This window comes from Mustela erminea, chromosome 12, assembly GCF_009829155.1.
Source record: "Mustela erminea isolate mMusErm1 chromosome 12, mMusErm1.Pri, whole genome shotgun sequence".
NCBI lineage: Eukaryota > Metazoa > Chordata > Mammalia > Carnivora > Mustelidae > Mustela > Mustela erminea.
In genome coordinates this window covers 7,317,228-7,343,688 of record NC_045625.1, presented here as the reverse complement: position 1 = coordinate 7,343,688, position 26,461 = coordinate 7,317,228, and the positions used below count along the sequence as shown (strand labels likewise).

The window sequence follows — 26,461 nt, the reverse complement described above, 5'->3', positions numbered from 1 at the left end:
ATTCGACCCAGAAACTCCAGGCCAGGTTCAAGTGGTCGCTAGGTGGTTTCACATCTGACTGGTAGCAAGTTCAGCATTGTTAAGAACAGGAGTTAAGGGGCATCTGGGTGGCTCAGTCCGTTGGGCATCTGCCTTCAGCTGAGGTCAAGATTCCAGGGTCCTGGGATCGAGCCCTATATCAGGTTCATGCTCAGCTGAAAGCCTGCTTCTCCCTTTCCCTCTGCCTGCTGCTCCTCCTGCTGTGCTCTCTGTTGAATAAATAAATGAAATCTTAAAAACAAAAACAGGAGCTAAGGGCATGGGCCACCCCAGAGAATAAGGTAGCTGTGTGGTTTTAAGCAAGTTGCTTAACCAATCTGATCCTCAGTATCCTCACCTGCAAACCGAGAATAGCATTATTGCCTAATTCACGGGACTGTTGCAAGGAGTAAATGAGGTAATGCTTATAAGGCCTAGTCAGAGCAGGGGCTTGATAGTTCTCAGCTTTTATTATTACTAACTATGAGAGAGAGTCCTAACTATGTCCTGGAAGGTTAGGATCCCTCCAGAATGAAGGCCAGTCTTATGTGAGACTCTTTGCTGGGCAGGACTTCTCAACCATCAGAAGCAGCTCCTGGGAACCAGCCTCAATGGGGCACGATCTGTACGCTTCCATGATCCATGATTCCAGCTGAGTTTGTCTTCCAGGCTCTAAGTCAAAGTTCATAACCCTCAGGAAATATCAGAATTACCCAGAGAGCTTGTTTATGAAGCAGATTCTTAGAGCTCTTCCTCCAGGAGTCTCTTCTGGTTGGGTTTGGGATATGTTTACCAGCCCGGGTAACTTTCCTCCAGATTCTCAGACATTACTCCAAACCAGAGATAGGCAGGCTTTTCTGTAAAGGGCCAGAGGTCTCTGCCACAATTACTTAACTTTACTACTGTAGCACAAAAACAGCCACAGACTTGAAGTAAATGAAGGGGTGTGACTGTTCCAATAAAACTTTATTTACAAAGACAGGTGGGGGGGCCGGTTTTCACCCATGGGCCATGCTCGCTTCGGCAGCACATATACTAAAATTGACCTGTGGGCCATCTTGTGCCAGCCCCTGGTCTCTGCCAGCCCATATCTCTTTTATATATATAACCAATAAGGACAAAGACGCAGACACAGATATGTGTAAAAAAAAGTGATATAGTTTTAATTTAAAATTATGACCTGAAAGAAGCGGTGAGTTTAAGAGATCCAGGCCTCCTCTTTATACCCAATTGGAACCGATGCAGTAGTGGCTCAGAATGCCAACCCCAGAGAAAAGCCAAACCGAGTGGCAAAGCCTCAGGAAGGCCCCAGAGCTTCCCTGCCGGGGGATCAGGCTCCATGGAGGGAGGAAGCCCAGGCTGCCAGGGGCTCCTGCTTTCCAGCCCCACTGGGGAGCTTTCCTTCCATCACCCACCTCCTTACCGGCCGGATTCCTCTCCATTGCTCCCTAGCTGATGCGACACTTGTCCTCCACAGAGAGGCTGGCCATACGACAGTCACTTCCCAACCGTCTTTGGGGGCATCTTCCCGCAACGGCAACAGTGGAGTGAGCCACGATGCCCAGAAGGGCAGCACCTTGATCGTTCAGCTGAGCTCTGGAGCCTCGAGCTGTCACCACTGGTCACGTGCAGCCAAGGCACCGGCAGCAAGATGGCAGCCCTGGGGAATGATCTGGGAAAATGCAAGGGTCTGAGTGATCCAAGGCGATTCGGAAAATGAACCGGATAAATGCCACCTGGGTAAACTCCCTCCAGAAGGGGAGAGAGCGTCAAGACAGAACAGGGCACGATACCTCCTTCGGCATTCCAAGGTCAGTCTGCTCTTCCCCGAGCACAGAAGTCAAGGTCCCGCTTCTTAGGCCAGCTTCGGCTCTCCCACCTCAAACATTCGGGCCCAAGCAGGCCTGGAGACGCACCTCGCCAGTCAGTGGGGGTCTTGCAAGAACATGAGGCGCCCAATAATGTGAGAGGGAGTCCGGGGCATGATGCCTTTTCCCCCACTTTTTTTTTCTTTTTCCCCCACGCCGAGTGTCGGAATCGTGCAGTCAGTAGAGAGAAGAGGAGGGGTGTGGCCGGAGCTGCCACCCCTTCCCAGGAGGGGTAGGCGTACAGAAATACAACTGGCCTGAAGCAAGCTTTCTGGAAGAAGCCACGTGGTCACCTCAGACCCACTGCAGGGGAGCAACAGTGTTCCAAGCTGGTCTGTTTTCTCTCAGATTCACAGCACCCACAGCCTAATGCTCGTCCTGAGTCAAAAGCTGTCAGGCTGCCCCAGGCGCAGTGGAAGACCGGATGGGGGCCAGGCCGTCCCCAGCACACCCAGCATCCCTGAGCCCAGCGGGCCGCATCCTGGGTGCAGCTGCAGAGCTAGCTGGGGGGGGGGGGACAGCGAGGGTCCCCCTGAGAGGCCCGGAGAGGTGTGGGGGGTGGAGAGAGCACAGATGGACCGGAGTCCCCTGAGAACGGAGGCACAGTGGGAAGGAGAAAAGGGGTGGAGCTTCCTGCTCAGGCCCAGTGACTCTGCCTCCCAAGGCAGGAAGAAGGTACTGGGCCACTACCCGCTCCACGGACATTATCACATTGATGACACTGTGGGGTGGGGGAGCCTTTCAGCACAGGACCCCCACCCCCAATCCCCAGCTGTGAGACAGCTCCCAGTGAGAACCTCCCTTCCAGGCATTCTAGACAGAGTGGCTCCTGTCGCAAGCCCTGGCGTGTGACACCATGTGTAGAATCACCAGCGCCCAACCCCCACCTAGCCAACCTTCAGGTTCTTCGCCAGGCAGCTCAAGGGGTGGTGGGTGGGGGTAAGCACAGTTTGGGTCCCAGGAGCCCAACAAGTTCTTCTCAATCTCCTTCACTTCTGAGAAACAGTGGACCCTGAACGGGCCATCCAAGAGAGGGCTGGCCACATGGCCTAAGGCCAGTCACAAAACCCACTTCCAAGACCACAGTGGTGCCATCCAATCACAGCAGAAGGTCGTCGCAGCCCCTGCCCTCACTGGATGATGCTGTCGGGCTGCCCGTTCTGAGCCACCTGTCCGGGCTCCGAGGGGGGCGTGGGGTTGGGCGTGTTGCTCTGCAGGTAGCGGCGGAAATCTTTGATCATGGGCCGGAGGACCTGGATGAGGACGCTCAGCGCCGCCTGGGTGCCCTCCATGGCCTGGGCCTGGCGCTCCTGGGCGCAGGCCTGCACCTCCTGGGAGCGGCGGATCATCTGCAGCAGGTCATTCTGCTGCTCCAGGTGCTGCGCAATCTCCTTCACGTGCAGATTGGTGACCCGCTGCTCCTGGATCAGCTTGGCCGAGTTGAGGGCGATGCGGCTCTTGAGCGCTTGGGGTTTGACCGAGGTGTCAGCGTGCTGGGCCATCATCTCCACGGGGGCCTCAGCTGGCAGCGGTGGAGGGGCCTCCGCCGTGCAGTACTCTACCACTCCCTCCTCGAGCGTGTGATAGGTGGTCTCCGTGGGGACTGTGGGGAAGAGCAGAGGCAGTGGCAGGTCACCTTCTAGAATGAACGAAGCGGGCCACATGGGGGCCGGGGCAGGGGGAGAGGAGGCCATTAAGCCCTGTTCTGGGGAAATTCTGGTCTCCTCTGACTTTATAGCCTTCCTCATATAAATCTAGAGCCTAAAGCATTTAGAATCTGCTTGGTAACCAAATGGCCGGCCCCAGATCTGGCAAAAGCAAAGCTGCTAATAACAATACTAGCAAAAAATTGAGAGCACCCACTGTGTGTCAGGCACTGTGCTAAGCCCTTTGCACTCGTTAACTCCTCACAATGTCACCAAGAGGCAGGTACTGTCATGTTCATATTTGGAGGTGAGAAAACAGACTCAAAAACACGCAGTGACTTGCCTAACTAAGGTCAGTTTATTCAGCAGGTCCAGGAAGCAAACCCAGGTCTCTGGAACACCGGAGTCCCACTTGCTCGTCACCACCCCAGTGGGATGCTTCCAGCTAATTAAGGCAGGGCCACACGCTCCCTGCAGGGCTGGCACGCAGCTACCATCTTGGGTGGGACTCTCCCAGAACTGATGGTAGCCACACTAGTCCTATCTCCCTCCTTTTACGCCCAAACAGAAGAGGAGGCGGGAGTGAGACAGCAGTTGCGGAAGGGACCAATAAATGCTTCCCGTCTGCTTGATACCTACAGGTCACAGGTCCTTCTTGTTCTAGAACAGCAAGTAATTTAGACCAGTGTTTGATCCTCTTTCCCACCTGGATATCCTTAGAAAATACGACCGCAGGGGGACGGACAGCACTCACTCATACACCCAGTTCTCCCAAGCCCCACTGAGAATCACTGACTGATGCGGGTCATAGCCCAGCACAAAGGAGCAGTTAACAGTCACTGGTACAAACCCTTGTCTGAACTAAAAAGGCCAACCAAACCATTGTCATTCATAACTGAGAAGCTTTGAAAGGAATTCTGGGTGGGCTGTTTGGGCCTCCGTGGTTGTGGGAAAGGTCAGTTTTCTCTACCCTTCAGTGCCAACATCGGCTCTGAGTCCCCACCCCAGCCAGGAAGCCCCTTCCTCTCCTGAGCCCTTAGAGTCAACTGACAGTCCAGTTATTCGTGTGTGTGTCTTATCTGTCCTATTTTGAACACCTTGGTAATCCCAGTGCCAAGCACAGGGTCTGAGGAGTAAGAAATAAGCACGATTGTCTGAGGAGGAAGGAGGGACTAGATGAACACAAGGAACCATGAGGTTTCTGGGCAGGGCCTGATGAATGTTCCCCACACTAAAAACCCAGAATGTCTTTGTCCAGATTCGATGTCTTACTTGGGTATTAATACTCCCATCTGTCTAGTCATTCGACAAGTATGTCCTGACCGCCTACTATGTGCCAGGCCCTGCGGTAAGTCCTGTGGGGACACAGACAGGTCCCTGTCTTCAAGGACTACATCGTTCCGTCAGTCATTGACACGAATGGCGGCAAAACAGGTGAGAGCAATCCAGCTCAGCAGAAGCCCAGACTGCGGCGTGCTGAGGAAATCCCAAAGAGAACAGGATCGCTTCTGTCCGGGGAGCTCTCGGAAGGCCTCGCGGTCTTCCAAGACGCCCGTCTGACCTTTGACCCCTGGCAGCCAACCTTCCCCAGGCCGCCCCAGCTCGTGGCTGGCCCTTCCCATTTATGCACGACAGACTGGGTGGGAGAGGTCACTCACTCTGTGTCAGGGTGACCGTGGCTGCAGCTGCAGTGGCTGTGGGTCCGAGGGCCACGGGGTGAATCTCTGTGGTAGTGGGCAAGCTGATGATGGTGGCCTCGCCCAGCAGGTTGCAGATGCGCTGTTGCATGGGGGTGAGCAGGACGGGGGCTACGGCTGGGCCACCGCCACCACTGCCACCACCTGTCCCAGGCCCGCCTGCTCCATCCTCCTCAGTGGGCCCTGGGGCCTCGCCACCCTCCACCGCTGCCCGGACCTGGGCAACCTTGCGACGGACCTCGGTCTTGAGGTCAGACCACTTCTTCTTGACCTCAGGCAACTCCCTGCGGCAGGTGGCCACAGCGTTGACCCTTCTCAAGATGCCGTGCCAGGCGGCACTCTTGGCAGCCAGAGGGACCCCAGCATTGAAGTGGTTCACCAGCAGGTGCTTCTTCAGTTCCAGCTCTTCCACGATGATCTCCACCTCTCGCTCAGAGAAGTTCATCTTCCTCTTCTTGGCTGGGACGGCCATGGCCTCTCCCCACCCCCCTTTTTAAAGAAATTATAATCCCTTCAAACGCCCCAATTCCCCGTCTCTTCCTCCCCAGCCTCTCCCCTCATCCACGCCCCCCTACAGGGGACAGGCCGGGCTTGCCCCAGGCCAAGCACCAGGCCTTTGGTAACCCCCCTCGCTACGCAAAGTGCGTAGGGCCCAGCCCCGACCGGCCCGGCCGCTGCCAGCCAGCTGCGTAATGGCTTCCTGAATCTGCCTCTTCCGCCGGGGTGTGCGGAGATCCGCCCACTTCCCCTCTTCCCGCCTCCCAGAGCTTCTCCGGAGTAACCCGCCCTCCTGGTTGGTCGGGGCTCAAACGTCACTTACATCACTGGTTCTTTTGATCTGTCTTTCAACTGAAGAGCACGCCTACTTACTGGAATTGGCCTCGTCATTGGTCTAAAAGTGTGTCAGTCGCTACAGAGCGCTCCGCCCACCTGCCTTTATTCACTTCCATTGGAAAATCGTTCTGTCCTTCAATCGTCAGCATTACGACTATTACGCCGTTAAATTCAGCTATTTTATTGGTGGTTTAGGGAGTTAGAGTACCAAAACCCGGCCTCCCGAGGATACCTGAGTGCTTTCGGCCTTGAGCCTCTGGCCAATTTTTAATTCCACTCACGGAAGCAAACTCTGCTTTCGCAGCCGCAGCTCACGGTGCTCCTCACACAAACCCTATTTCCCACCGGAGACTACGAGGTCTCTGTACACGACCGCTCCTCCCATCCTTACGATTGCCTGAGTCCAAACAGCGTTTCTCAATGGAAATTGGACACGGGGCCTTCCGCCGGCTAATCACAGAACTTCTGCCTATCGCAGCTTGATTTCCTCTCACGGGCCTGCTCAGCCAATCCCCGCCTCCTTCAGTTTGAATCCGCAGCAGGCTGAGCGGGGATCGCTCCGCCTTCCCCATTGATCCAGGCTGTCCGGGGCGGCGTGGGCGGTCCTCCAGGAGGCTCCGCCCCGGCCGAGTGGCCGTCCGGGCCTGTGACTGGCCCCCGCCCCGCCTGGGGGCGTGGCCAACGAGGCGGCGGGCGGCGGGGCGGGGCTCCCGGAAGCGGCCCCTCCCTCCAGCTTGCCGGCTTCTAGCAGCCCGCGCTCGCCGTCTGGGGACTCCCGCGTGTCTTCCGTGTTCTCCCCGCCGGCCAGCCGCCTCCGCTCCGCGCCCGGCGCCCCTGCCTCGCGCCCGATGGTGAGCAGTGTGTTGTGCCGCTGCGTGGCCTCCCCGCCGCCGGACGCCGCCTCCGCCGCCTCGTCGCCCGCCTCGTCGCCGGCGTCCGTGGACCCGTGCGGCGGCGCCGTCTGCGGGGGCCCGGACCACCGGCTGCGCCTGTGGAGCCTGTTCCAGACTCTCGACGTCAACCGCGACGGCGGCCTGTGTGTCAACGACTTGGCCGTGGGGCTGCGGCGCCTGGGACTGCACCGCACCGAGGGCGAGCTCCGGGTAGGCGGCGCGCACAGTCCGCGCGAGCTGGGAGGGGGCCCCTTCGCGCCCCAGTTCCTCCGGGCAGTCGGGGTGACAGGTCTGGGCTGCTTGGTGGTAGGTGTGAACGACCCGGCTTCTTGAGCAGCCCCTGGAGCGTGGCAGGTGTGGTGGACGGCCCCTTGGGCTGGGAGGGACCCCCCCCATGTATATACCCTGGTGGAAGTGGAGCTGCCTTTTGACCTCTGTGGGCACTTGGTCTGGGGGAAAACGCTCTTCCTAGGCACAGGTGGGCGCTCTCTGGGGCTCTCTGATGAACGAATAGCTTTTTGCTCAGGCTTTCCCCAGAGTAGAAGGCCAAGTCTCGGCAGTCGCCTTTTGTCACCTCCTGACCCCAAGAAGCCAAGCTTAGTGCCCCCGCATTGACTATTTCATCCATCCTCTAGCGGCACCGCTCCCTTCCCTTCTCATTTCCATGCCAGCCGTGGGCCCTGATCTGGTTGCTCTCACAAGCATGTGGGAGTAGAAAAAATGGGAACTGGGGTTTCAGGCAGATCTGTGAGGAGGTGGCTGAGGACTGACAGTTCTCCTGGTTTAGGCTCATCCCCACCAACAGGCTTATCCAGAAGATGGGATCGTGATCTAAAGTGAAAGAATCCAAGGCAGGGGAATTCTTGCTAAACGTGGAAGTATTGCACACCTAGAAAGGGATATTGTTACTCCTGGCCTGGAATGGGGTTTGGCCAGGAGGTATGGGGAGACAGAGAATGGCCATCTGGGCCTGCTAGAAAGGGAAGTGCTGTCCTTTTTTTTCTTTCTTTCTTTTTTTTAAGGATTTTATTTATTTATTTGACAGATAGAGATCGCAAGTAGGCAGAGGCAGGCAGAGAGAAAGTACGAAGCAGGCTCCCTGCTGAGCCAAGAGCCGGAGGCCAGGCTGGATCCCAGCACCCTGGGATCAGGACCTGAACCAAAGGCAGAGGCTTTAGCCCACTGAACCACCCAGGTGCCCCAGTGCTGTCCTTTCTTTATAAGAACCTCAAGCAGAGGCTCATCCCTTCGCCTTCTGTCTCTCCTGGTGTTTCTCCAGCCTGGTTTGGTAGCCGCAGGTACCCTTCCCAGATAGTTCGTTTATTGTGGCCTAACCTGATTTCCAGCCAGGGCTAGAACTTCCAAATAGTTGACCTTGTGACCTGTTTCTCTTCTGTGTTTGTTTGGTTCATTTGTGCATACAACAGAGAATCTCTCATAGCCTAGTATGAAAAGAATCTGATCAAACACCAGTGAATTTGAACTCATTTGTTGGTCAGGTGGGTGTATCTCAGGTGTTCTTAACTCCTGCCCACAGTATATTTGATCAACATCTAAAGTATTTAACTTACTTGGGATCAGCCTAGAAGACAGAGAGGAACACTATGTAAGATAAAATCTTTGGCCAAGTCCAAGAGGCTTAGAGACAAGTTTTTTCTCCTGCATTTTACACAAAACAGTGTTGTGAGCTAGATATATATATATATATATTTTTAAGATTTTATTCATTTGAGAGAGAGCATGAACAGAGGGGAGAGAAAGGAGAAGCAGACTCCCCACTGAGCAGGGAGCCCAATGCAGGGCTCGATCCCAGGACCCAGAGATCGTGACCTGAGTGGAAGGCAGACACTTAACTATCTGAGCTACTCAGGCACCCCTAGATATTTTTCCATACATATCTGATGAATGTCGCCTGAAAAGATAGAATGGCTAAACTCAGAGGGTCTGTTGCTTTCAGGGCTCGGGGAAGTGTGAGCCTAGGTGAACCTTTCTGCGTCTGTGAACCCACCACCTGACATGCTGCCAGGCATATCAAGGGCATCTGGCTGCAGGCCTTATTCAATATTTATGCATGCTTTGTGCCTCAACTGTGATTCATGATACATGTAATACTGATGCTAATCCTTTTTTTTTTTTTTGGCAGTAAATCTGTAAGGGCAGATCAGGAGAAAGTGCTCATTTTTCTTTCCAGCGTTAAAAGGAAGTTTTTTTAAATTAAACCAAAGGGAGCTTTGCCCCTTGGGGTCACATTGTCACATTGGCTCTAAAGTCCTCCACTCTGTGACTGATCTCAGTTCTGTGATATGAAACCATTCTTCATCATTCTTTTGGTGTGTGGATTTCATGTGGATTCTGTTTCTACAACTCGGCTTTTAAATAAGTTAAATTATTGTGCAGCTTGAGAGAAATTGGGGATGATCCATTGTATTCATTTATACACAAGTTAGCCCTTGTGGCAAATGGTTGAAGTATTAGAGAACCTGCCTTTTTGTAAATAACTGGGCCACAGGAAGACAGCCCCCCTCATAAACCCCCCCATACCACTTCCTGTTGAAATTCTGTCAGTATGAGCTACACACAGAAAAAGCAGTGCTGGAGTTGAGCGGAACTAGCAAAGCCAAAAGGGAATGGGGGGGCCCTTTGGTTTGAAATGGGTCATCCGCCGTAGGACTAGGCATTGAAAAACACAACATCAAACTTTGGTAGCTGTTTAGTGAGACCCAGAGGACCAGTCCAAGATGCCAGGGTTTGCGCTGGAACCCACTGTGAGTGCTGCTCAGTGGGTGGTGTGAACCCAGGCCATGTGACCACACAAAGCCTCTGGCCGGCCTACAACAGGTCAAGTCAAGTTTTCTTTAGACATGAACCAGCTGTTTGGGGCACCTGCCTTTATTTCGGAAGAAATTGGGACAGTTGAGGAAAAATTACTTAAAATGGAAATGGGCAGAGAAACCCATGGCAGCGAGCCAGGGAAATTTTCTTTGTGAAGGGCATGTGAGCCAGAAGCCCGTCCTGGGACAAAAGAGGGGCAGGGCTTATTAAAGAAAGAAAAGAGATGACGACACCGGTAGTGACTTTGGAGTTGAGGCTTCAGCTGGAGCTAATTTTAGATTGCCTATTTAAGGCAGTTTCATGTGACCAAACACAATCTTTGTTTTAAAACAAATTTAAAACCTAGGCTAGAACTCAGGCAACCGACCGGAGAAAGAACACAAGCTGTGTGACACGCAAACAGTTGTCCCTTTAGCTGAGGCTCACGGGCCCTCTTAAAGACTGGTATTTAATGCAGGTGAGGATTCTAGAAGACGGTCGAGTTTGCTCCCTCAGAGATTTGTCCATGTGCCATTGAGTCTGAGCTCCATAGTAACTTAGTGAAGGAAGCAAGACTATTTTCATGCCCATTTTAGAGAGGAAGGAGCAGAGGTCCCGACAGACTGTGAAACAACCTCAAAACGGATTTGGCCACTAGGGAATCACACCAGAGAAGCAACCAGAACCGCCTTCTGATTCCTGCTCGACTCCGTAATTATACCAGGTGTTTCTGAGGGACACTTGAAGAGTTCCAGCCCGGGGCTTTGGGAAGAACTCGGGAAAGATCCAGTTAGAACCACATCTGTTATTCCCAAAATAGATTTCAAGATTATCTGGAGATTATCTTATCAAAGATTGGGAATCCTCCCTGCCCTAATTCTCTCCTTGACCTGGACGGGAGGCAATCTCTGTTGACTTGAAAGAACAAAATAACTGAAAGACCATTAATGTCAAGTTGGTGTTGCTTAATCAGACAGTGCTGTTGAACTGTATACTTTGTAAATTTCTGGCCATTTATGGGGATGGTGCTCGCTTACATAGCCAGACTTAGGTAAGAGCATCTGCAGAACAAGGGATAGGCAACATTTGGTGAAATATAATGGCCCATTAGAAAAAGAAAAATGCTACTCACAGTTTGGATTGAGTTCACAGATGAAAGTAATTGTGTTGTATGGTTGAGAAATTGGTTCCTGGCTTGAAGTAATTGTCAAGTCAACGAGAAGGGTTTTTTCCATTAAGATATTTGGAATGGCAGAATCTGGTATCCAATCCTAAGACCAAACGATAAGTGGGAGTAGACCAGAGCAGGCCTCGTTTGGAGCTTCTGCGGGATGAATTCCTGTGATGTTCAGGGGGTCCTTAATTGTTGAAGCCTCACAGGAACCACAGGGGATTGAGAGAAACAAAAGCTTTGCTCATTCTCAAACAAAACAAAACAAAACCAAAACAAACAAACAAACAAGCTTTGCTCATTCTCATTTTCAGTCCTGCTGAGTACAGCCCCAGGATGAGTTTAATTAACAAAATTGTACTTATCCATATTGGACTAGTCTCATTAAACTTAAGTCTGAGTAGACTTTTCATTTTTAACCCTTTCTTATACTAATGTGAACTTGGCAAAATCAAAGAATTTAGTCTTGGGAAAGGTCACCGGCCATCATAGGCCAGCTTCACACCCAGTGTGGGGAGCTTTCCTCCTGTGGCATCCTTCACAGTTGGCCATCCACCCTATTCCGTGATCTGAAAACTGCTATCGGATCTTCCTGTAATCTCTGCAGCTGCTCGAACCAGGTTTCATCATGAATTTCTCACGTGATACGCTGTCCATACCTTTTGAGGTCCCTCATCTGAAGCAGGATATCCTGGGAGTACAGACTCCCATAGAAACATTGACACTAAGTCAAAGAAGCCAGTCACAAAGACCATGTATTACATGATCCATTTTTATGGAAGCCCAGCATAGGGAAAGCTGTAAAGACAGAAAGTAGACTAGTGGTTGGTTGCCTAGACTTGGGAGGGGAGAGGTGGAGATAGGGAGGTGATAATAGGAAGGGCTTGGGGGTTCTTTTTGAGGCGAGAAAATGTTCTACAGCTGACCATGGTGATGGTCGCATGTATCTGTGACTATACTAAAAACCATTGAGTTCTATAAATGAGTGATTTGTACAGTGTGTGGATTTTATCTCAATCAAAATCCCAGTGCAGGGGCGCAGGGCTGGCTCAGTCAGAAGACAGCAGGCGACCCTTGATCTTGGGCTCTTGAGTTGGAGTGCCCTGTTGGGTGTAGAGATTACTTAAATAAATTAATTAACTTTAAAACAACAACAAAACCCCCAGTACAAGATCTGCGGTCTACATCTGGATTTGAATACTGTTTCTTCTGCAGCTTGCCAGCCCTGTGACCTTGAGCCCATTACTCAACCCCTCCACGCCCCAGTTTCCTAATCAGAAACGTGGCATAGGAAGACCTGCCTCATACAGCGGCTGTGGGATGAAATTAGACAGAGTATGTAACGAACCTGGCACCATTTCTGGCACCCAGGCGTTCAACAAAAGTGACTTTTGCACCCAGTCTTTGGAAATAAGATGACCAGAATTGGTTCTAACCACCTGCAGTTTTTCCCAGATGGTTTGGGTGAAGAGTGGGACAGAAGGAAGGAGAATGTGTGGCGGACCTCGGGGGTCAAGGTTGTGTAGTACCCAGGTGCGGGGGTGGGGGTGTCTCCCACCCGCTGGGAGGGCCTTTAGCAGTTGGGGAGCACAAGTGTAGGTTGTGGGAAGTCTCTCCCCTACAGACATTAGGAAGATGGAAACAAACCCTGTAGCCGCAGATCCCTAGAGTCTCTGAAGGGGTAGAGTCACTGTATGCCGGAGCATGTCTTTGTGTCTTCAGCCCCGGGACACCTGTGCAGCTCAGTTAGTTAATTGTCCTAATTGTCCGACCTTTTTTTTTTTTTTTTTTTTTTAAGATTTTACCCATTTATTTGCGAGAGGGGGCATGAGAGGGGGAGGGTCAGAGGGAGAAGCCCACCCCCTGCTAAGCCGGCAGCCGGATCCCAGGCTCAATCCTAGGATGTCCCAGGATCATGACCAAAGGCAGTTGCTCAACCAACTGAGCCACCTTGATTCCGGTTCAGGTGATCTCAGGGTCTTGGGAGCCAACCGCCTTCTCGCCCCCACCCCCACCCCCACCCCTAAGGGTCTCTGTGCGCAGCGCAGTCAGCGTGTCCCTCTGCTCCTCTTCTCTCTCTCTCTCTAATAAATAAATAAAATCTTTAAAAAGGATGTCTTTGGCCCAAATGTTTCCCTGGATGGGACTGGGCCCTTATGGTCTCTCATGAGCCTGTTGCCCGTATCCTGAGCCCTGGATGGCCTTTTCTCAAATCTGAAAGTTAACTATGAAGTTGTAAAACTGGAAGCTTCCAGTGGAGCTGCCTTCATACCTTCGAGGATGAGCTCACCAACCTCGTTATTTTGCAGAAGCAGGACTGAGACCCAGATGTCGGGCTGGTTAGAGGCAAAGGCAGTCTCGGAGCCCAGGATATCAACTCGGCCCAATTTCCCTCTGCCTGCCCTGCCCCCTCGCTTCTGCGGCTGTATATACTTCAGCCCTCAAAGACTTTGCAACTTTTATTTTCACAGTTTCTGACATTGACACCAGCTCAGCATTTTAGGGCCCCCGATGGTGCTCAGGACGCAGAGACTCAAGTGATAGGCACAGTCTTCCTAAATACAGGATATAAAGGACCCAACACAATACTTAAGACAGATGAACAAAAAGTTGTCTTAAAGGTGCACCTTTCTTTAAAGTACATAAATGAAGAACAAAACTAGAACCCAAGGAGCTTCTTATCTCCTTTAAACTCTAGGCCCGGAAGCTTGAAAAGGAGGTGGAGTCATGACTCATTTTCTAGGGCCAAAGGGGAAACTGGAGATGGTGGCTGTCCCTGCTCCTGCTGCGGCATTGGGAAGCCTTTCAAGCTGTTACCGTCCACCTCGTGCCTCCTCTGCCCCAGCCCTCCCTCTTTGGCTGGAATCAGACGTGAGACTTCTTACCAAAACCCAAAGAAAACCACCTGTATTGTGTGGGAAAACTCTCAAAAGCTATTGAAATGCCATTGGTGAAAAGGGGGGGGCAGGCAGAGGAGAGTTTAAAATGGGCACAGACTGTGTCCTGCAGACACACTGGGGGGCGGGGCGGAGGTAATGCCCTTGGAGCACCCTTAGTGGTGCATTTTTGGACTCAATTAACTTTCCCTTTTTTCATTCACATGGTGGGAGGGGGGTGTAGTCTTTTGCTGGAGGCTCTTTAACCTGTATAAGGAGTAAAGATAGCATCTGATAAATCTATAGCTTTAAAAAAAAAAAAAAAAGGCCTTTCTGAATTGTTTTTAAGATAGAAACCAGTTACGCTCCACAGGATTCTGGGCCGCCCTTCACACCCACAGCACCTCTGAGGGGCCTGTGCCGAAGGCAGCAGTTGGGTGGGTTTCCCACCCCTGTCCTGGCGCTTCTCTGCAGTCCGTCCGCTCCGCACAGAGCAGACGGCTGGGGAGAGCTATTTTTGCACTGTTCCTTCGATCTCAGTTTTAGACTGTGTTCCTGAAACCGGCTTTAAGAAACTGAAAACATTTAGTGTTGCTTTAATAATAAATCTGCTGGTTTGCCTTTTCGAGGGGGAGAAGGGAAAGTGTGAATGAAGATAAAGTGGGTGCAGAAGTGGGCTCAGCGTGTGCGCTGGGTTTGGCTCCCACTGGTCCCTTTTGGATTGGTCGAGAAATTTCTGATCATTTCAGGTGATTGGGTTTAAACCTGCTGGGCTCAATACCACCATACTCATTTTGCCCCTCCCCCTTATCGCTGGGCGCACAGCTGATCTGAAGGAGAATCATGCTCCTTCCTGCCTGTGAGAGCGCACACACAATAATCGTGCGTGGTTCCATGTGGCCTAGTGCTTCTGCAGACCCTTTAGGTGTCACATCTCAAAATCCTGTGCTTAAAATTGGGTTAATTTTGTATGCCCCTGACTTTCTTTTAGAGAAAAGAGAAAGGCATAAGTAGGCATTGACCTTGAACCTGGTCCTCTATGGGGACTGGCTGGTCACCAGGAGTAGACAGAAGCCTCCCCAGGAGTTTTCTCCAGAGTGCACTTCTCTTTCCCACGGTCAAAGGAGTTTCCTTTGGGGACTTGTGGCCAAAGCTAGAATTTCCTTTTTTGGTTCTGGTTCCAAAAATGGAAATAAACTAGGGGATTTCACCTTCCTCATCACTGCAGAATGCTTATCGATGCCCTGGTTTCACTGAGGCCAGCCAATGTGCCTGGCTCCGTCTCCTTGCCTCCATATAACCTACTTGGCCCCGCCAGTCCTCATTTCAAAGCGAATCAGTCTGGCTTTCTGTCACAGAAAATCTGGCTTCATTTTTCAATGTAAAAAAAAAGGTGTTGGGGCACTTGGGTGGCTCAGTTGCTTAAGCGTCCTCCAGCTCTTGGTTTGGGCCCGGGTCATGATCTCACAACGGGCTCTGCACTGAGCTTGGAGTCTGCTTGAGATCCTCTCTCCCTCACTGCCTTGTCCACTCTGAATGAATGAATGAATGAGTAAAATTTTTTTTTTAAGTGTTAATATTCTTCCCTATTACTACAGCTCTTCCGAATGGTAATAATTCTAAGACAGGTAGGAGGTAGGTAGACCTGTAGACATGAGACATGGGTCCTCACCTTGGACTCAGTCCTGGGAGATCTGGCCACCTTGTTGTTGTATGACTCTTCAGGAATGTCCGGCTGTCCTTCTGTGCCCTGCCCCGGGGCTTTTGCACTCTGGGCAGTTCCTCAGGGTAATTTGGAGTGGGTTCCCGCGGGGCAGCCATTCCCTTAGAATCGGGCATTTTCTGTGCAAAGGACCAGAGATCCTGTTTTATCCGGCAAGTCTGTTTCCTGGATTCTGGAAAGAGTGGGTAACTTCTGCTGGCAATTAGCCTTATCCTATCCAGGTTCTGTTCTGTGTATAAGCAGCAGCTATGGAAGGGTTACACTTGCCAGCCCTGTCTCTGGCCCTGGGTGATTTCTTGTATGCCAGAAAGCTAAGTGTGGGAGAGTTGTATTATAGGAATTGCTTGTAACCCAAAAGAAAGCAATGGTTCCCCAGATAACCACTGGTTTCCGTGATGCTGTGATACAAGGAAAAAGAGGTACTGCATTAAGCCACAGGGAAATCTAAGATACAAAAGAAGGTACTTCAGAATAACAATATCGACAAAGTATGCTATTGAACAGGTTTCCGTGTGTCTCTGTCTTTTTGGTGCAGATTTTAAGATTAATAAGATTTGGTTACTTCTTTGTCTCGTTTATTTCCTTTCTTCTGCCTAGTCTGTGTTTACAGATTTACATTGTTTTCTGCTTTCTTGAAGGGGAAGTTGATGGCAGAAGCTACTTGCCACAACTTTTCATGCGTTCTGCTTTCACACCATTGGAAATACTTTCTGATTTCTCTTTTGATTTCCTCTTTGACGCGTGGATTATTTTTGAGTTGGGTTATTTAGTTTCCAGAGTTTAGGTGTTTTCCAGGTATCGTTCTGTTTTTTTTTTTAAAGATTTTATTTATTCATTTGGCACAGAGAGATCACAAGTAGGCAGAGAGGCAGGCAGAGAGAGAGAGAGGAGGAAGCAGGCTCCCCGCGGAGCAGAGAACCCGATGCGGGACTCGATCCCAGGACCCTGAGATCATGACCTGAGCCGAAGGCAGCGGCTTAACCCACTGAGCCACCCAGGCACCCCTGTCATTGATTTTTAATTTAATTCCATTGTGGTCAAAAACCAGATTCTGGGGACGCCTGGGTGGCTCAGTCGGTTAAGCATCTACCTTTGGCTCAGGTCATGATCCCAGGGTCCTGGGATTGAGCCCCATGTTGGGCTCTCTGCTCAGCAGGGAGTCTGCTTCTCCCTCTCCCTCTGCTCTTCTACTTGCTTGTGCTCACTCTCATTCTCTCTCTTTCAAATAAATAAATATTAAAAAAAAAAACAGATTCTGCACGTGTTGAATCCTTTGAAATTTAGTGAGACCTGTTTTGTGAGCTAGAATCTGTTCTGTGTGTACTTAAAAAGAATGCATCTGCTGGTTCGCATGGATAGTGGCTTAGAAGTGCCAGTTAGGGGGCCGCCTGGGTGGCTTAGTGGGTTAAGCCTCTGCTTTCAGCTCGGGTCGTGATCTCAGGGTTCTGGGATCGAGCCCAGCATCAGGCTCTCTGCTCAGCAGGGAGCCTGCTTCTCCCTCTCTCTCTGCCTGCTGCTCTGCCTACTTATGATCTCTGTTTCTTTTTTTTTTTTTTTTCCCAAAGATTTTATTTATTTATTTGACAGACAGATTACAGGTAGGCAGAGAGGCAGTCAGAGGAGGAAGCAGGCTCTCTGTTGAGCAGAGAGCCCAATGTGGGGCTCGATCCCAGGACCCTGGGATCATGACCTGAGCCGAAGGCAGAGGCTTTAACCCACTGAGCCACCCAGGTGCCCCGTGATCTCTGTTTCTCAAATAAATAAATAAAATCTTTAAAAAAAAAAAAGAAGTGCCAGTTAGGTCAAGGTGGTTGATAGTGTTGCCCAAGTCTTCTGTATCCTTACTGACTTTCTGTCTTCGTGTCCTACCAGTTATTCAGAAAAGGGCTTGTCTCCTTTTCCTGGCAGTGTTGTTGGTTTTGCTTTGCGTATTTTTGAGGCTCTGTAATGTGGTACAGAAACATTTAAGATTATGTCCTCTTTCTGCATTGACCCTTTTATTATTATGAAATGCCCATGATAACATTCTTTGCTCTGAAATCTACTTTGTGTATTGTCATATAGCTGCTCTACTTTTCTTTGGATTAATATGATGAACATGGATCTTTGTCCTTTCTTTCATTCTTTTTTTTTTTTTTTTTTTTTTTTTTTTTAGAGATTTTATTTATTTATTTATTTGAGTGAGAGAGAGAGAGAGCATGAGAGAGGAGAGGGTCAGAGGGAGAGGCGGATTCTTTGCTGAGCAGGGAGCAGGTTGTGGGACTCAATCCCAAGGCTCTGGGATCATGACCTGAGCCAAAGACGGTCGGTTAATCAACTGAGCCACGCAGGCACCCCGTCCTTTCTTTTATTTTTAACTTATTTGTATCTCTCCATTTAAAATAAGTTTCTTATAGACAACATAGGGCTATATTTTGCCTTTTTAATCCAATCTGACGTTCTCTACCTTTTATTATTTTTATTTTTTTAATAGTTTATTTATTCATTTGATAGAGATCACAAGTAGGCAGAGAGACAGACAGGGGTGGGTGGGAAGCAGGCTCCCCACTGAGCAGAGAGCCCAATGTGGGACTCGATCCCAGGACTCCCGGATCATGACCTGAGCTGGAGGCAGAGGCTTTAACCACTGAGCCACCCAGTCGCCCCCTACCTTTTATTTTTAATTTTTTAATTTTTTTTAAAGATCTTATTTATTTATTTGACAGAGAGACAGCAAGAGAGGGAACACAAGCAGGAGAAGCAGGTGAGGGAGAAGCAGGCTTCCTGCCAAGCAGGGAGACCCGATGCAGGACTCAACCCCAAGACCCTGGGATCATGACCTGAGAGAAAGGCAGACACTTAAAGTCTGAGCCACCCATTCTCTACCTTTTAAATGGGATGTTTAGACCACTTATATCTACTGTTGTTACTGATATGGTTGGGTTTGAATCTACCATCTTGCTGTGTGTGTGTGTGTTGTGTTTTTGTTTTGGGGGGTTTTTTTTTTGGTCCGCTGCTTTGCTCTGTTTGTCTCATCTGTTCTTTGTTCCTTTTCTTTCTCCCTTCTTTTTGGTCAGTTGAGTATGATCTATGATTCCATTTTGTCTCTTTCCTTGGCTTACAAGCCAACTCTCTCTCTTTCCTACGGTAGCTTTAGAGATTATAATAACGTATACCTCTTTAACGTATCACGGCCGACCTTAACTGATACTCTCTTAATAGTTTAAGAATCTTAGTATACAGCTGAGCCTCAAACAAGGTGGGTTTGAATTGCACAGGTCCACTTCTACATGGATTTTCTTGAAAAAAATAAATATAGCATAGTACTTTGAATGTATTATCTCTTCCTTATGATTTTCTTCTTTTTTTTTTTTAAGATTTTATTCATTCATTTGAGAGAGAGAGAGAGAGAGCACACAGGAGAGGGAGAGGGAGAAGTAGGCTCCCTGCAGAGCCAGCCAGGAGCCCCACATGGGGCTCGATCCCAGAACCCAGAGATCATGACCCAGAACTGAAGGCAGACGCCCAACCATCTTAGCCGTCCAGGCACCCCTTATCATTTTCTTAATATGCTTTTCTCTAGCTTTATTGTAGCACTACAGTATATAATACATATAACAAACAAAATATGTGTTAATCAGCTGTTGATGTTACCAGTAAGGGTTCTGGTCAACAGTAGGCTGTTAAGTTTTGGGGGAGTCAGAAGTAGATTTTTGACTGTGCCAGGGTCGGTGCCTCAACCTGCTGCATTGTTCAAGGACCAACTGTATTTTCTTTTTAAAATATTTTTAGGGGTTCCTGGATGGCTCAGCGGGTTAAGCCTCTGCCTTCGGCTCAGGTCATGATCTCAGGCTCCTGGGATCGAGCCCCACATCGGGCTCTGCTCGGCAGGGAGCCTGCTTCTCTTTCTCCCTCTCTGCGTGTCTCTCTGCCTACTTGTGATCTCTCTCTGTGTCAAATAAATAAATAAAATCTTCAAAAATAAAATATTTTATTTTTGAAGATTTTATTTTTTCATTTGAGTGAGAGAGACAAAGAGCACCAGCAGTAGGGAAAGGCAGAGGGAGAAGCAGCCTCCCCGCTGAACTGTGAGCCCCATATGGGGCTTACCCAGGGAGCTGGAGATCATGACCTGAGCCCAAGGCAGATGCTTCACCATCTGAGCCACCAAGGCACCCTCCCGCAAACTGTACTTTCGTTTCTATTCTTTCTCTCTCTCTCTCTCTCTTTTTTTTTTTTTTAAAGATCTTATTTATTTGTCAGAGAGCACAGGCAGGGGGAATGGCAGGCAGAGGGAGAAGCAGTCTCCCCGCTGAGCAAGGAGCCGGATACGGGACTCGATCCCAGGAGCCTGGGATCATGACCTGAGCCAAAGATAGACGCCTAACCAACTAAGGCACCCAGGCGTCCAGTGCATGTCAGTTCTGCGCCAGTTCCAGCTGCTTGATCTCTGTCCTCATAGTGGGTCATTTCCTGCTAGTTTGCATTCCTGTTCATTTTTTTTAGTGGACTTTATCTTGGGTGCTAGACACACTCATATTCCTATGAATATTCTTGAGCTTTTTTCTGGAATGCAGCTATTTGGAAACCATCTGACCTCCTCACGGTTCTCTGCTTAAAGCTTTATTCAAACCCTTCCTGACCCTCCCTAGATTATGAGGTTTTTCCTTTCTGGCTGGTGGGAACAGGATGCCTTTGGATAGTTCTTCTGCCACCTTTGATCAGTGTCCTCACATACCTGCGTCATGACTGTAGGGTGCTCTAAGCAGCTCCCTAGAGCTTGCTGTCTGTGCATTCCTTCCTCCCCAGTAGCTGTCCTGCTCTGGCTGCTGAGTGGGGACTGCTGGGCTCTGCCCGGGTACCCGCTCCCTGTGCCGTAGCCTGGAAACTCCAGCCAGGAAGTTGGGAGGGTTGCAGGGCCTGCCTCATCTGATCTGTGTGGGGCTCTCTCAGGAATCATGTCTCTGGTTGCCTGTGGGCAGAAAGGTGACTCCTCCGTCCCTGTTACTCCATCTTGGCTGGAAGCCCCCGAGATTTTTACTCAGTTTTGTGGGATGAAAGAGTCCGTTAAATGAAACGCCAATAATCTCCTACGAAAGGGATTTCTCTTGTGTTAGCAGGTGGGGGCCCAAAACACCACCATATCCAATTCACCAGGTCTTCAGTGCCTAAAAACAAGATCCATCTACATGAAAGGATTACTTGTTTAGGGTTTGGGGCTCTGGGCTGACTCTTCTTTGGTATTAAAATGACATAATTGCATAATTATGTATAATTAAAACTACAAAATGAACTCACAGTCATTTTCTGGGTAATAAAATAGCTAGTATGGGGGCGCTGGTTGACTCAGTCAATAGAGCATGCTACTCTTGATCTCTGGGTTGTGAGTTCGAGCCCTATGTTGGGTGTAGAGATGACTTAAAAATAAAAATCTTTTAAAAAATAAAATAGGGGCGCCTGGGTGGCTCAGTGGGTTAAGCCTCTGCCTTTGGCTCAGGTCATGCTCTCAGGTTCCTGGGATCGAGACCTGCATCGGGCTCTTTGCTCAGTGGGGAGCCTGCTTCCCACTCACCGGCCTACTTGTGATCTTTCTCTCTCAAGTAAATAAATAAAATCTTAATAAAAATCTTTAAAGGGGCACCTGGGTGGCTTAGTGGGTTAAAGCCTCTACCTTCGGCTCAGGTCATGATCCCAGGGTCCTGGGATCAAGCCCCACATCAGGCTCTCTGTAAAGCGGGGAGCCTGCTTCCCTTCCTCTCTCTCTGCCTACTTGTGTCTCTGTCTGTCAAATAAATAAATAAAATCTTTTAAAAAAAATTTTTTAAATCTTTAAAAAAATAGAATAAAAAAGCTAGTATGTATTGTTTTTTAAGATTTATGGGGGGCAGAGGGAGAAAATTACCTAATTTAGACTTTAACCAATTCTGTGAAGTAACAATACAGTTCTTTTACTATCCCCATCTTGCACATACAGATTTTAAAGCACAGAGAACTAAAGTAACATGACCAAGGTCATTCACACAAGGAGTAAGTGATGGCCAGGATTTAAACCTGGGCTCTGGCTCCGAAGACTATATATGCAGGCAATGCACAGAACTACTTTGAGATGATGTCATTCTATGTCCATGATGGGGCAGTTGACACTGGCCCCTCAGTTTTCAGACCAAGCTTCGCCATCTTACTTTCACTTCTCATGTTTTCTTTTTAAGTAACTGTATGGGTGTTCATATGTATGCATCCCTGGTCATACATGCGTGTGTCAGTTTCACAAGATCTAAGGCTATTCATTGAAAATAAATCTCCCACCTGACTTTCTCCCCTCAAACCCACAAGGGCCCCAGACTGTCTTTTCAATTTTTAGTGTGTCTTTGCAGAGATAATTGTTAAATACACATTGAGAAATCAATGGTAGCATATTATCCCCTTTTTTCTGCACCTTGCTTTTCTCCTTTAAAAAGATACACATATATTTTAAAAGATTTTATTTATTTATTTATGAGTGAGAGAGAGCATGCCCATGCACAAGCAGAGACAGAAGCAGGCGACAGGCAGAGGGAGAAGCAGGCTCCCCACCGAGCAAGGAGCCCAGTGTGGGACTCTATCCCAGGACTCTGGGATCATGACCTGAGCCGAAGGACTCAGATGCTTAACCGACTGTGCCACCCAGGTGCCCCCTGTGTTTGTGTTTTTAAAATAATGGTTGTGAGCACCGTATCAAAGAGTGACTTTCGTGAAGGATACTGGTCCCTGCATTTGTCAGCTGGTAAATTAAGAAACAGATGCCCAAAGATGAAGTCCCTTTTATTCATGAACATCGACTCAGTCCAGTCTACAGACTGCATCTGTGCCTGGTTCTGGGTCCTAGGGGTAGAATGATGTAGGACTCGGTCCCCCAAGCAGCTCATGGTGCAGAGGAAGACACGGGAGAAGGAGTAGCTGCTCTGGCGTGCATTGTGTTCCGCACAGTTGGAGAGAAAGGGATAATGGAGCCGAGAAGAGTGTCTCTAGATGGGTCAGGAAGTGTTGCCAGGGTCTCCTGATCCGGTTAATCTTAAGGGTGAATGTCGTGGGAGAGGAGGGAGGGGGGCTCCTGAGGGGCGCCAGCGCAGGGAGGACTCTGCGAGCTAGGAGGCTCGGCGGCTGGAGGTTGCCATCGGCACCTCCCTGCAGAACCGCCGGCCGCAGGCAGGGAATCGGCGGCCCGTGATTGGAGGGACGTTGCCGGTGGGAGAATGAACTCGGCAGTGTCGGCCGAGGCGATTGGCCGCGCCCCGCTGCAGTGAGAATGCGGACGGGGTGCTCGGGTCCCCGCAGGGGTGATGATCATTAGTGGAGCGAGGGCTGCTGCATAATTGGAAGCTCCAAGTTGCTGCTGCCTCCAGGAGAGATCAGTGGGGCTATTGCTTTTTCCTTTTGGAAAAAAAGCCACACATTTGATCACCATCTACCTGCAAAGGGGAGTTTTTATTGAAGAAGCTCCAGCCTCGCGCCCGTTGCCAGCAGCCCGGTGGCGGGGCTCTCGCAGAGTGAGCGACTTCTCAGGCCAGGCAGGACAGCCGTGCTAGCAAATTTGAAAGAGCAGGAAACAGCCACTGCATGCAGAGCTTTCAGCCATACAGCTCCCCAGGCTAGCCTTCCAAGCGGCCGTGTAGCCAGAGATCCTTGGTATTGTGATCACATCCCTCCTCCAAAGTGGACAGTCACCGCCGGCGACACTGGGAGGAAGCCGTGATGCTGCAGCTGCTGTGGCATTTTCTGTCTAGCTTTCTCCCTAGCGCTGGGTGCCAAGGCTCCAGAGAGGGGACCAGTAATGAAGTCAGAGGCACCCCGGCTCCAGCTCGGGGAGACCAGATGTCGAGCTTTTTGGGGAAACAGGACGGAAGGGCTGAGGCCACGGAAAAGAGACCCACCATTTTGCTGGTGGTCGGACCCGCAGAGCAGTTTCCTAAGGTAATGGCAACCTCGAGGACCTCCTACTTTAGGGGCTGGTCCAGGATCGGTTTCCTGGAGAAAACTGGAGTGTGGGGAGGAAGAGAAGACTTAGAGATCAATCAGTTTGGTATCGGAGGCTGGGCAGAAGTATTAGACAATGAAGAAGCCTAAGTCTTCAGTCTAGAATCTTCCTGTGGCCACGGTAAAAGCTTTATCACCCTACCATGACTGCTTTGGTGTGGCCATTTGGGGAAGGAAGGCTGAAGGCAGTAGAGGATATACGCTAGGATTTGTCACTTTGGCCCCAGAGAGCCATTTGAAAGGAAGAGACCAGCTAGGACAGTGTGTCTTACGTCTTAGCCTGTCTGAACAATGCAGGGAGGATCTTCATAGTTGAGCCCAACTGCCTGCAGCTGGGGAGGGCCAGCCTGTCCTGCATCCCTAAGGTTAGACCCCTTGCCTTTGGGTCTGCAAGGAAGGCAGTGGGAGGAGGAGTCAGAGGAAAGGCTGGAGTCTCAGGGTACAGAGGCCAGTGCCCCCATGGGTCTGCGGGTCCACTGAGTGCTAGAACCTCCCGTTCATCTCACGCTCTGAGCGTGGGTTATCTCACCTCATCTCCCCAAGAGCCGAGGTAAGTAGTAAACACCCCTGTTTCATGGATGAGGAGACAGGTGCAGAAAGATTGGGTAGTTTGCCCAGGATTAAACAGTTACAGTGGGGGTAGGGAGATGTCACCCGTGATCTGTGTGGGACTTTGCCCTGTACCTGCCTCAATTCACTTTAAGAAAGCAGTCTTAACGGGACCAGTAGCGTTCTCAGGATTAGACTGGGAAGTGCGATTTGCCCTGGATTTCTCTTGCCTGCATTAGGAGCGACCTTGCTGACCTCCTGAGTTCTGGTTATTTTGAATCTGTTCTCCTTAGGACAAAAATGAACTAGAAGAGGGAAAGAGGTTCTTCCCTGTGTCTGGCACATTGTAGATTTCCCCAAAATGTTGGCTTGAATTGAATTGTTATCCTTTGCTCAGCGGGACGGACTTTGGATGCCACAGCTTCTGTGGTCGTTTAGGTGTGAGCTTAGAGGAGAAGCCTCGGTGTCGTGTGTCTCTGTGTCCCTGTCCGTCCGTTGTCATTGTCGCTGCTCCCGCTTCCACCCACCTCATCCCGATCAGCGTGGGTCTCAGTCTGTGTTCTCCCTGAGGTGTGCTTTGAACCCTGTCACTTTCTACCTTTCTGCCATCCTGGAATGAGCTCAGAAATGGCAGTGGTGCTGTCCTCTGTAAGGAGCTTTTATATTTCCAGACCTCCTTGCCTTATGGCCGAGGGATCAAGGGATTGGCTGGCTCCCTTCTAAATTCGCCTATTCTGGACTTTGGGACTGCTCCATTTCCCAAACTCATCCTGGCATCTCTTGCCAGCCCTCCCCTGGGGTGGCCTCACATCAGGACTTGGTGTTCTGAACAGCTTCACAGCCCTGGCCCGCCAGTCAAGGGCCATGGGGCTGAGCCAGAAACCCACACCTTTCACTAACCCACTCTCCCCAAGAGAGAGATGGATCAGCTTGGGGGGCGGGGGGGACGGCGACAGATCAGCAGTTTGGTTTGAAGCGAGAAAGTAGGCACCTCTGGGCAATGTGGACTCTTGAAAAGCGGATAGACCGAGACCTGGGGTAGCGGGAGCCTTTTGCGGATAAACTTGACAGTCAGACTAGCGTGTCCCTGCAGTGTGTGGCCTTGCCCGCCGGCTGCAGTGACTCTGAACGGTGGGCTTTGGGGTTTTGATCACTGGCCGAGGGGACCTGGCCTCGCTGTCTCCTTCAGGAGAACACTGCGGAAACCGTATAGACACGTCCCCCTGGGTTCTCAGCTTCCCCTCTCCAACCGCGCTACTTTGTTTTGCCCTCACTTCCCCCTTTGAAATATGTCTGCTGGTGAGTCAGGTTCCTGCAGGCTTTTATTCTAGGAACCGTTCCAGTTTTCCCCCTTTATCTTTGTCTTACAGTTAATCTGCAGTTGGAGAAGAAAGCCATTCGTGTGGAGCGAGAGGCGCCCTCAGCGGCATTCAAGCTTGCAAATCCTGAGGGGCTGTCTTCTCAGGAGCTCCGAGAGTTTTGCTCATTGTGCGTCTAATTGCCAAGTGTAGGCAGGTTTCATTGGAAACCGGCTACCCTGGGCTGTCATGGCAACCCCATCATCAAATGACACTCCCGCAGCACTGGCCAGTGAGGTTCGAGAGCCTTACGGGTGGGTGGGGCTCCAAAAGCCAGAGCCTGGCAGGGCTCCCTCCCATATTAATATTTTTGGCTTGGTCTGAGTCATTGCAGGGGAGGGGGAAGATACCTTATGACCTAATGCCACACTCCCAAAGGTACTCTACCTGCCCTGTTCTTACTCATGGTGCTTTGCACGGACAGGAAGCACCTGTTTTGGCGCCTGAACCAGCGTGGTAGAACAGGGACGACTTGTAGTGGCATTGGTGGATTCAAGGGGGACAGGATGCCAGGCAGGGGACGTCTGTCTTAACAGAGGACATGGAACCCGATAGCACTGGATCCTCAGGGACTGCTTCTGTATGTTAGTTGTTACAGGAATGGACATCAGCAGAGACCAGCGAAAGTAGATCTGGGTCACAAAATTAGAATAAGCAAAAAGAGAAAGAACAGTAGCCGGCAGGACGAGGACAGGGACGACACAGGACGCCGTGAGCTGGCGTTAATCGGGAGGAACCGAGCTCGAGCCTTGCTTTAATCTTTCATATTGGTATTTTCCCTCTGTGCGGTCAGAAGCTGTGACACGGATGGGCTCTTGTGTTGTTTGCTAGCTAAGCCTAAGCCTGAACCTGCTCCGGTCACACCTTTCCCACATACCTGAGACCTTCCGGTATGACCTTTGCGTACTTACTGTAATTCTCCGCGTCAGGCTTACAGGCTTTCTTTGGAAACCGACTTCGAAAATCTTTTTGGCAGTATCAGGTTTGGGCGCCGTTCTACATGGACGTAACAAGAGCTGGGTCCT

The 26,461-nt window shown here is 50.3% G+C and overlaps 2 protein-coding genes across 11 annotated transcripts in view; one reads left to right on the top strand and one right to left on the bottom strand.

Moving 5' to 3' along the window:
* Positions 1-1,154: 1,154 nt before the first annotated feature.
* On the bottom strand, positions 1,155-6,638 carry NAIF1 (nuclear apoptosis inducing factor 1). Of its 2 annotated transcripts, XR_004277379.1 has the most exons (3): positions 5,191-6,638; positions 1,812-3,489; positions 1,155-1,690 (listed from the first exon to the last, which is right to left on the bottom strand). XR_004277379.1 is itself a non-coding variant. In XM_032307161.1 (2 exons), the coding sequence occupies exons 1-2, from the start codon at positions 5,699-5,701 to the stop codon at positions 3,017-3,019; spliced, it is 984 nt and encodes a 327-aa protein (XP_032163052.1). In that variant the 5' UTR covers positions 5,702-6,638; the 3' UTR covers positions 1,155-3,016. The 2 variants fall into 2 exon arrangements, 1 of the variants encoding a protein (XP_032163052.1); XM_032307161.1 differs by having other exon boundaries at positions 1,155-3,489.
* Positions 6,639-6,769: 131 nt separating this feature from the next.
* Positions 6,770-26,461, top strand: part of SLC25A25 (solute carrier family 25 member 25) — a 33,049-nt gene continuing 13,357 nt past the window's right edge. For 2 of the 9 annotated variants that reach the window (XM_032307151.1, XM_032307152.1), the window contains exon 1: positions 6,774-7,166. In XM_032307151.1, coding sequence (XP_032163042.1) covers positions 6,912-7,166 — 255 coding nt within the window. In that variant the 5' untranslated portion in view covers positions 6,774-6,911. Of the gene's footprint in view, positions 7,167-22,214; positions 23,467-23,966; positions 24,080-26,461 lie in introns of those variants that run through there. The other 7 variants (XM_032307159.1, XM_032307149.1, XM_032307154.1 and 4 more) reach the window with 7 other exon arrangements.

Bases quoted from the DNA above. Each gene is read 5' to 3' on its own strand.
- NAIF1 (XM_032307161.1), bottom strand. From the start codon at position 5,701: ATGGCCGTCCCAGCCAAGAAGAGGAAGATGAACTTCTCTGAGCGAGAG. The intron at 3,490-5,190 runs GTGAGTGACCTC...TCTTCCCCACAG, and splicing joins CACGGTCACCCTGACACAGA to TCCCCACGGAGACCACCTAT.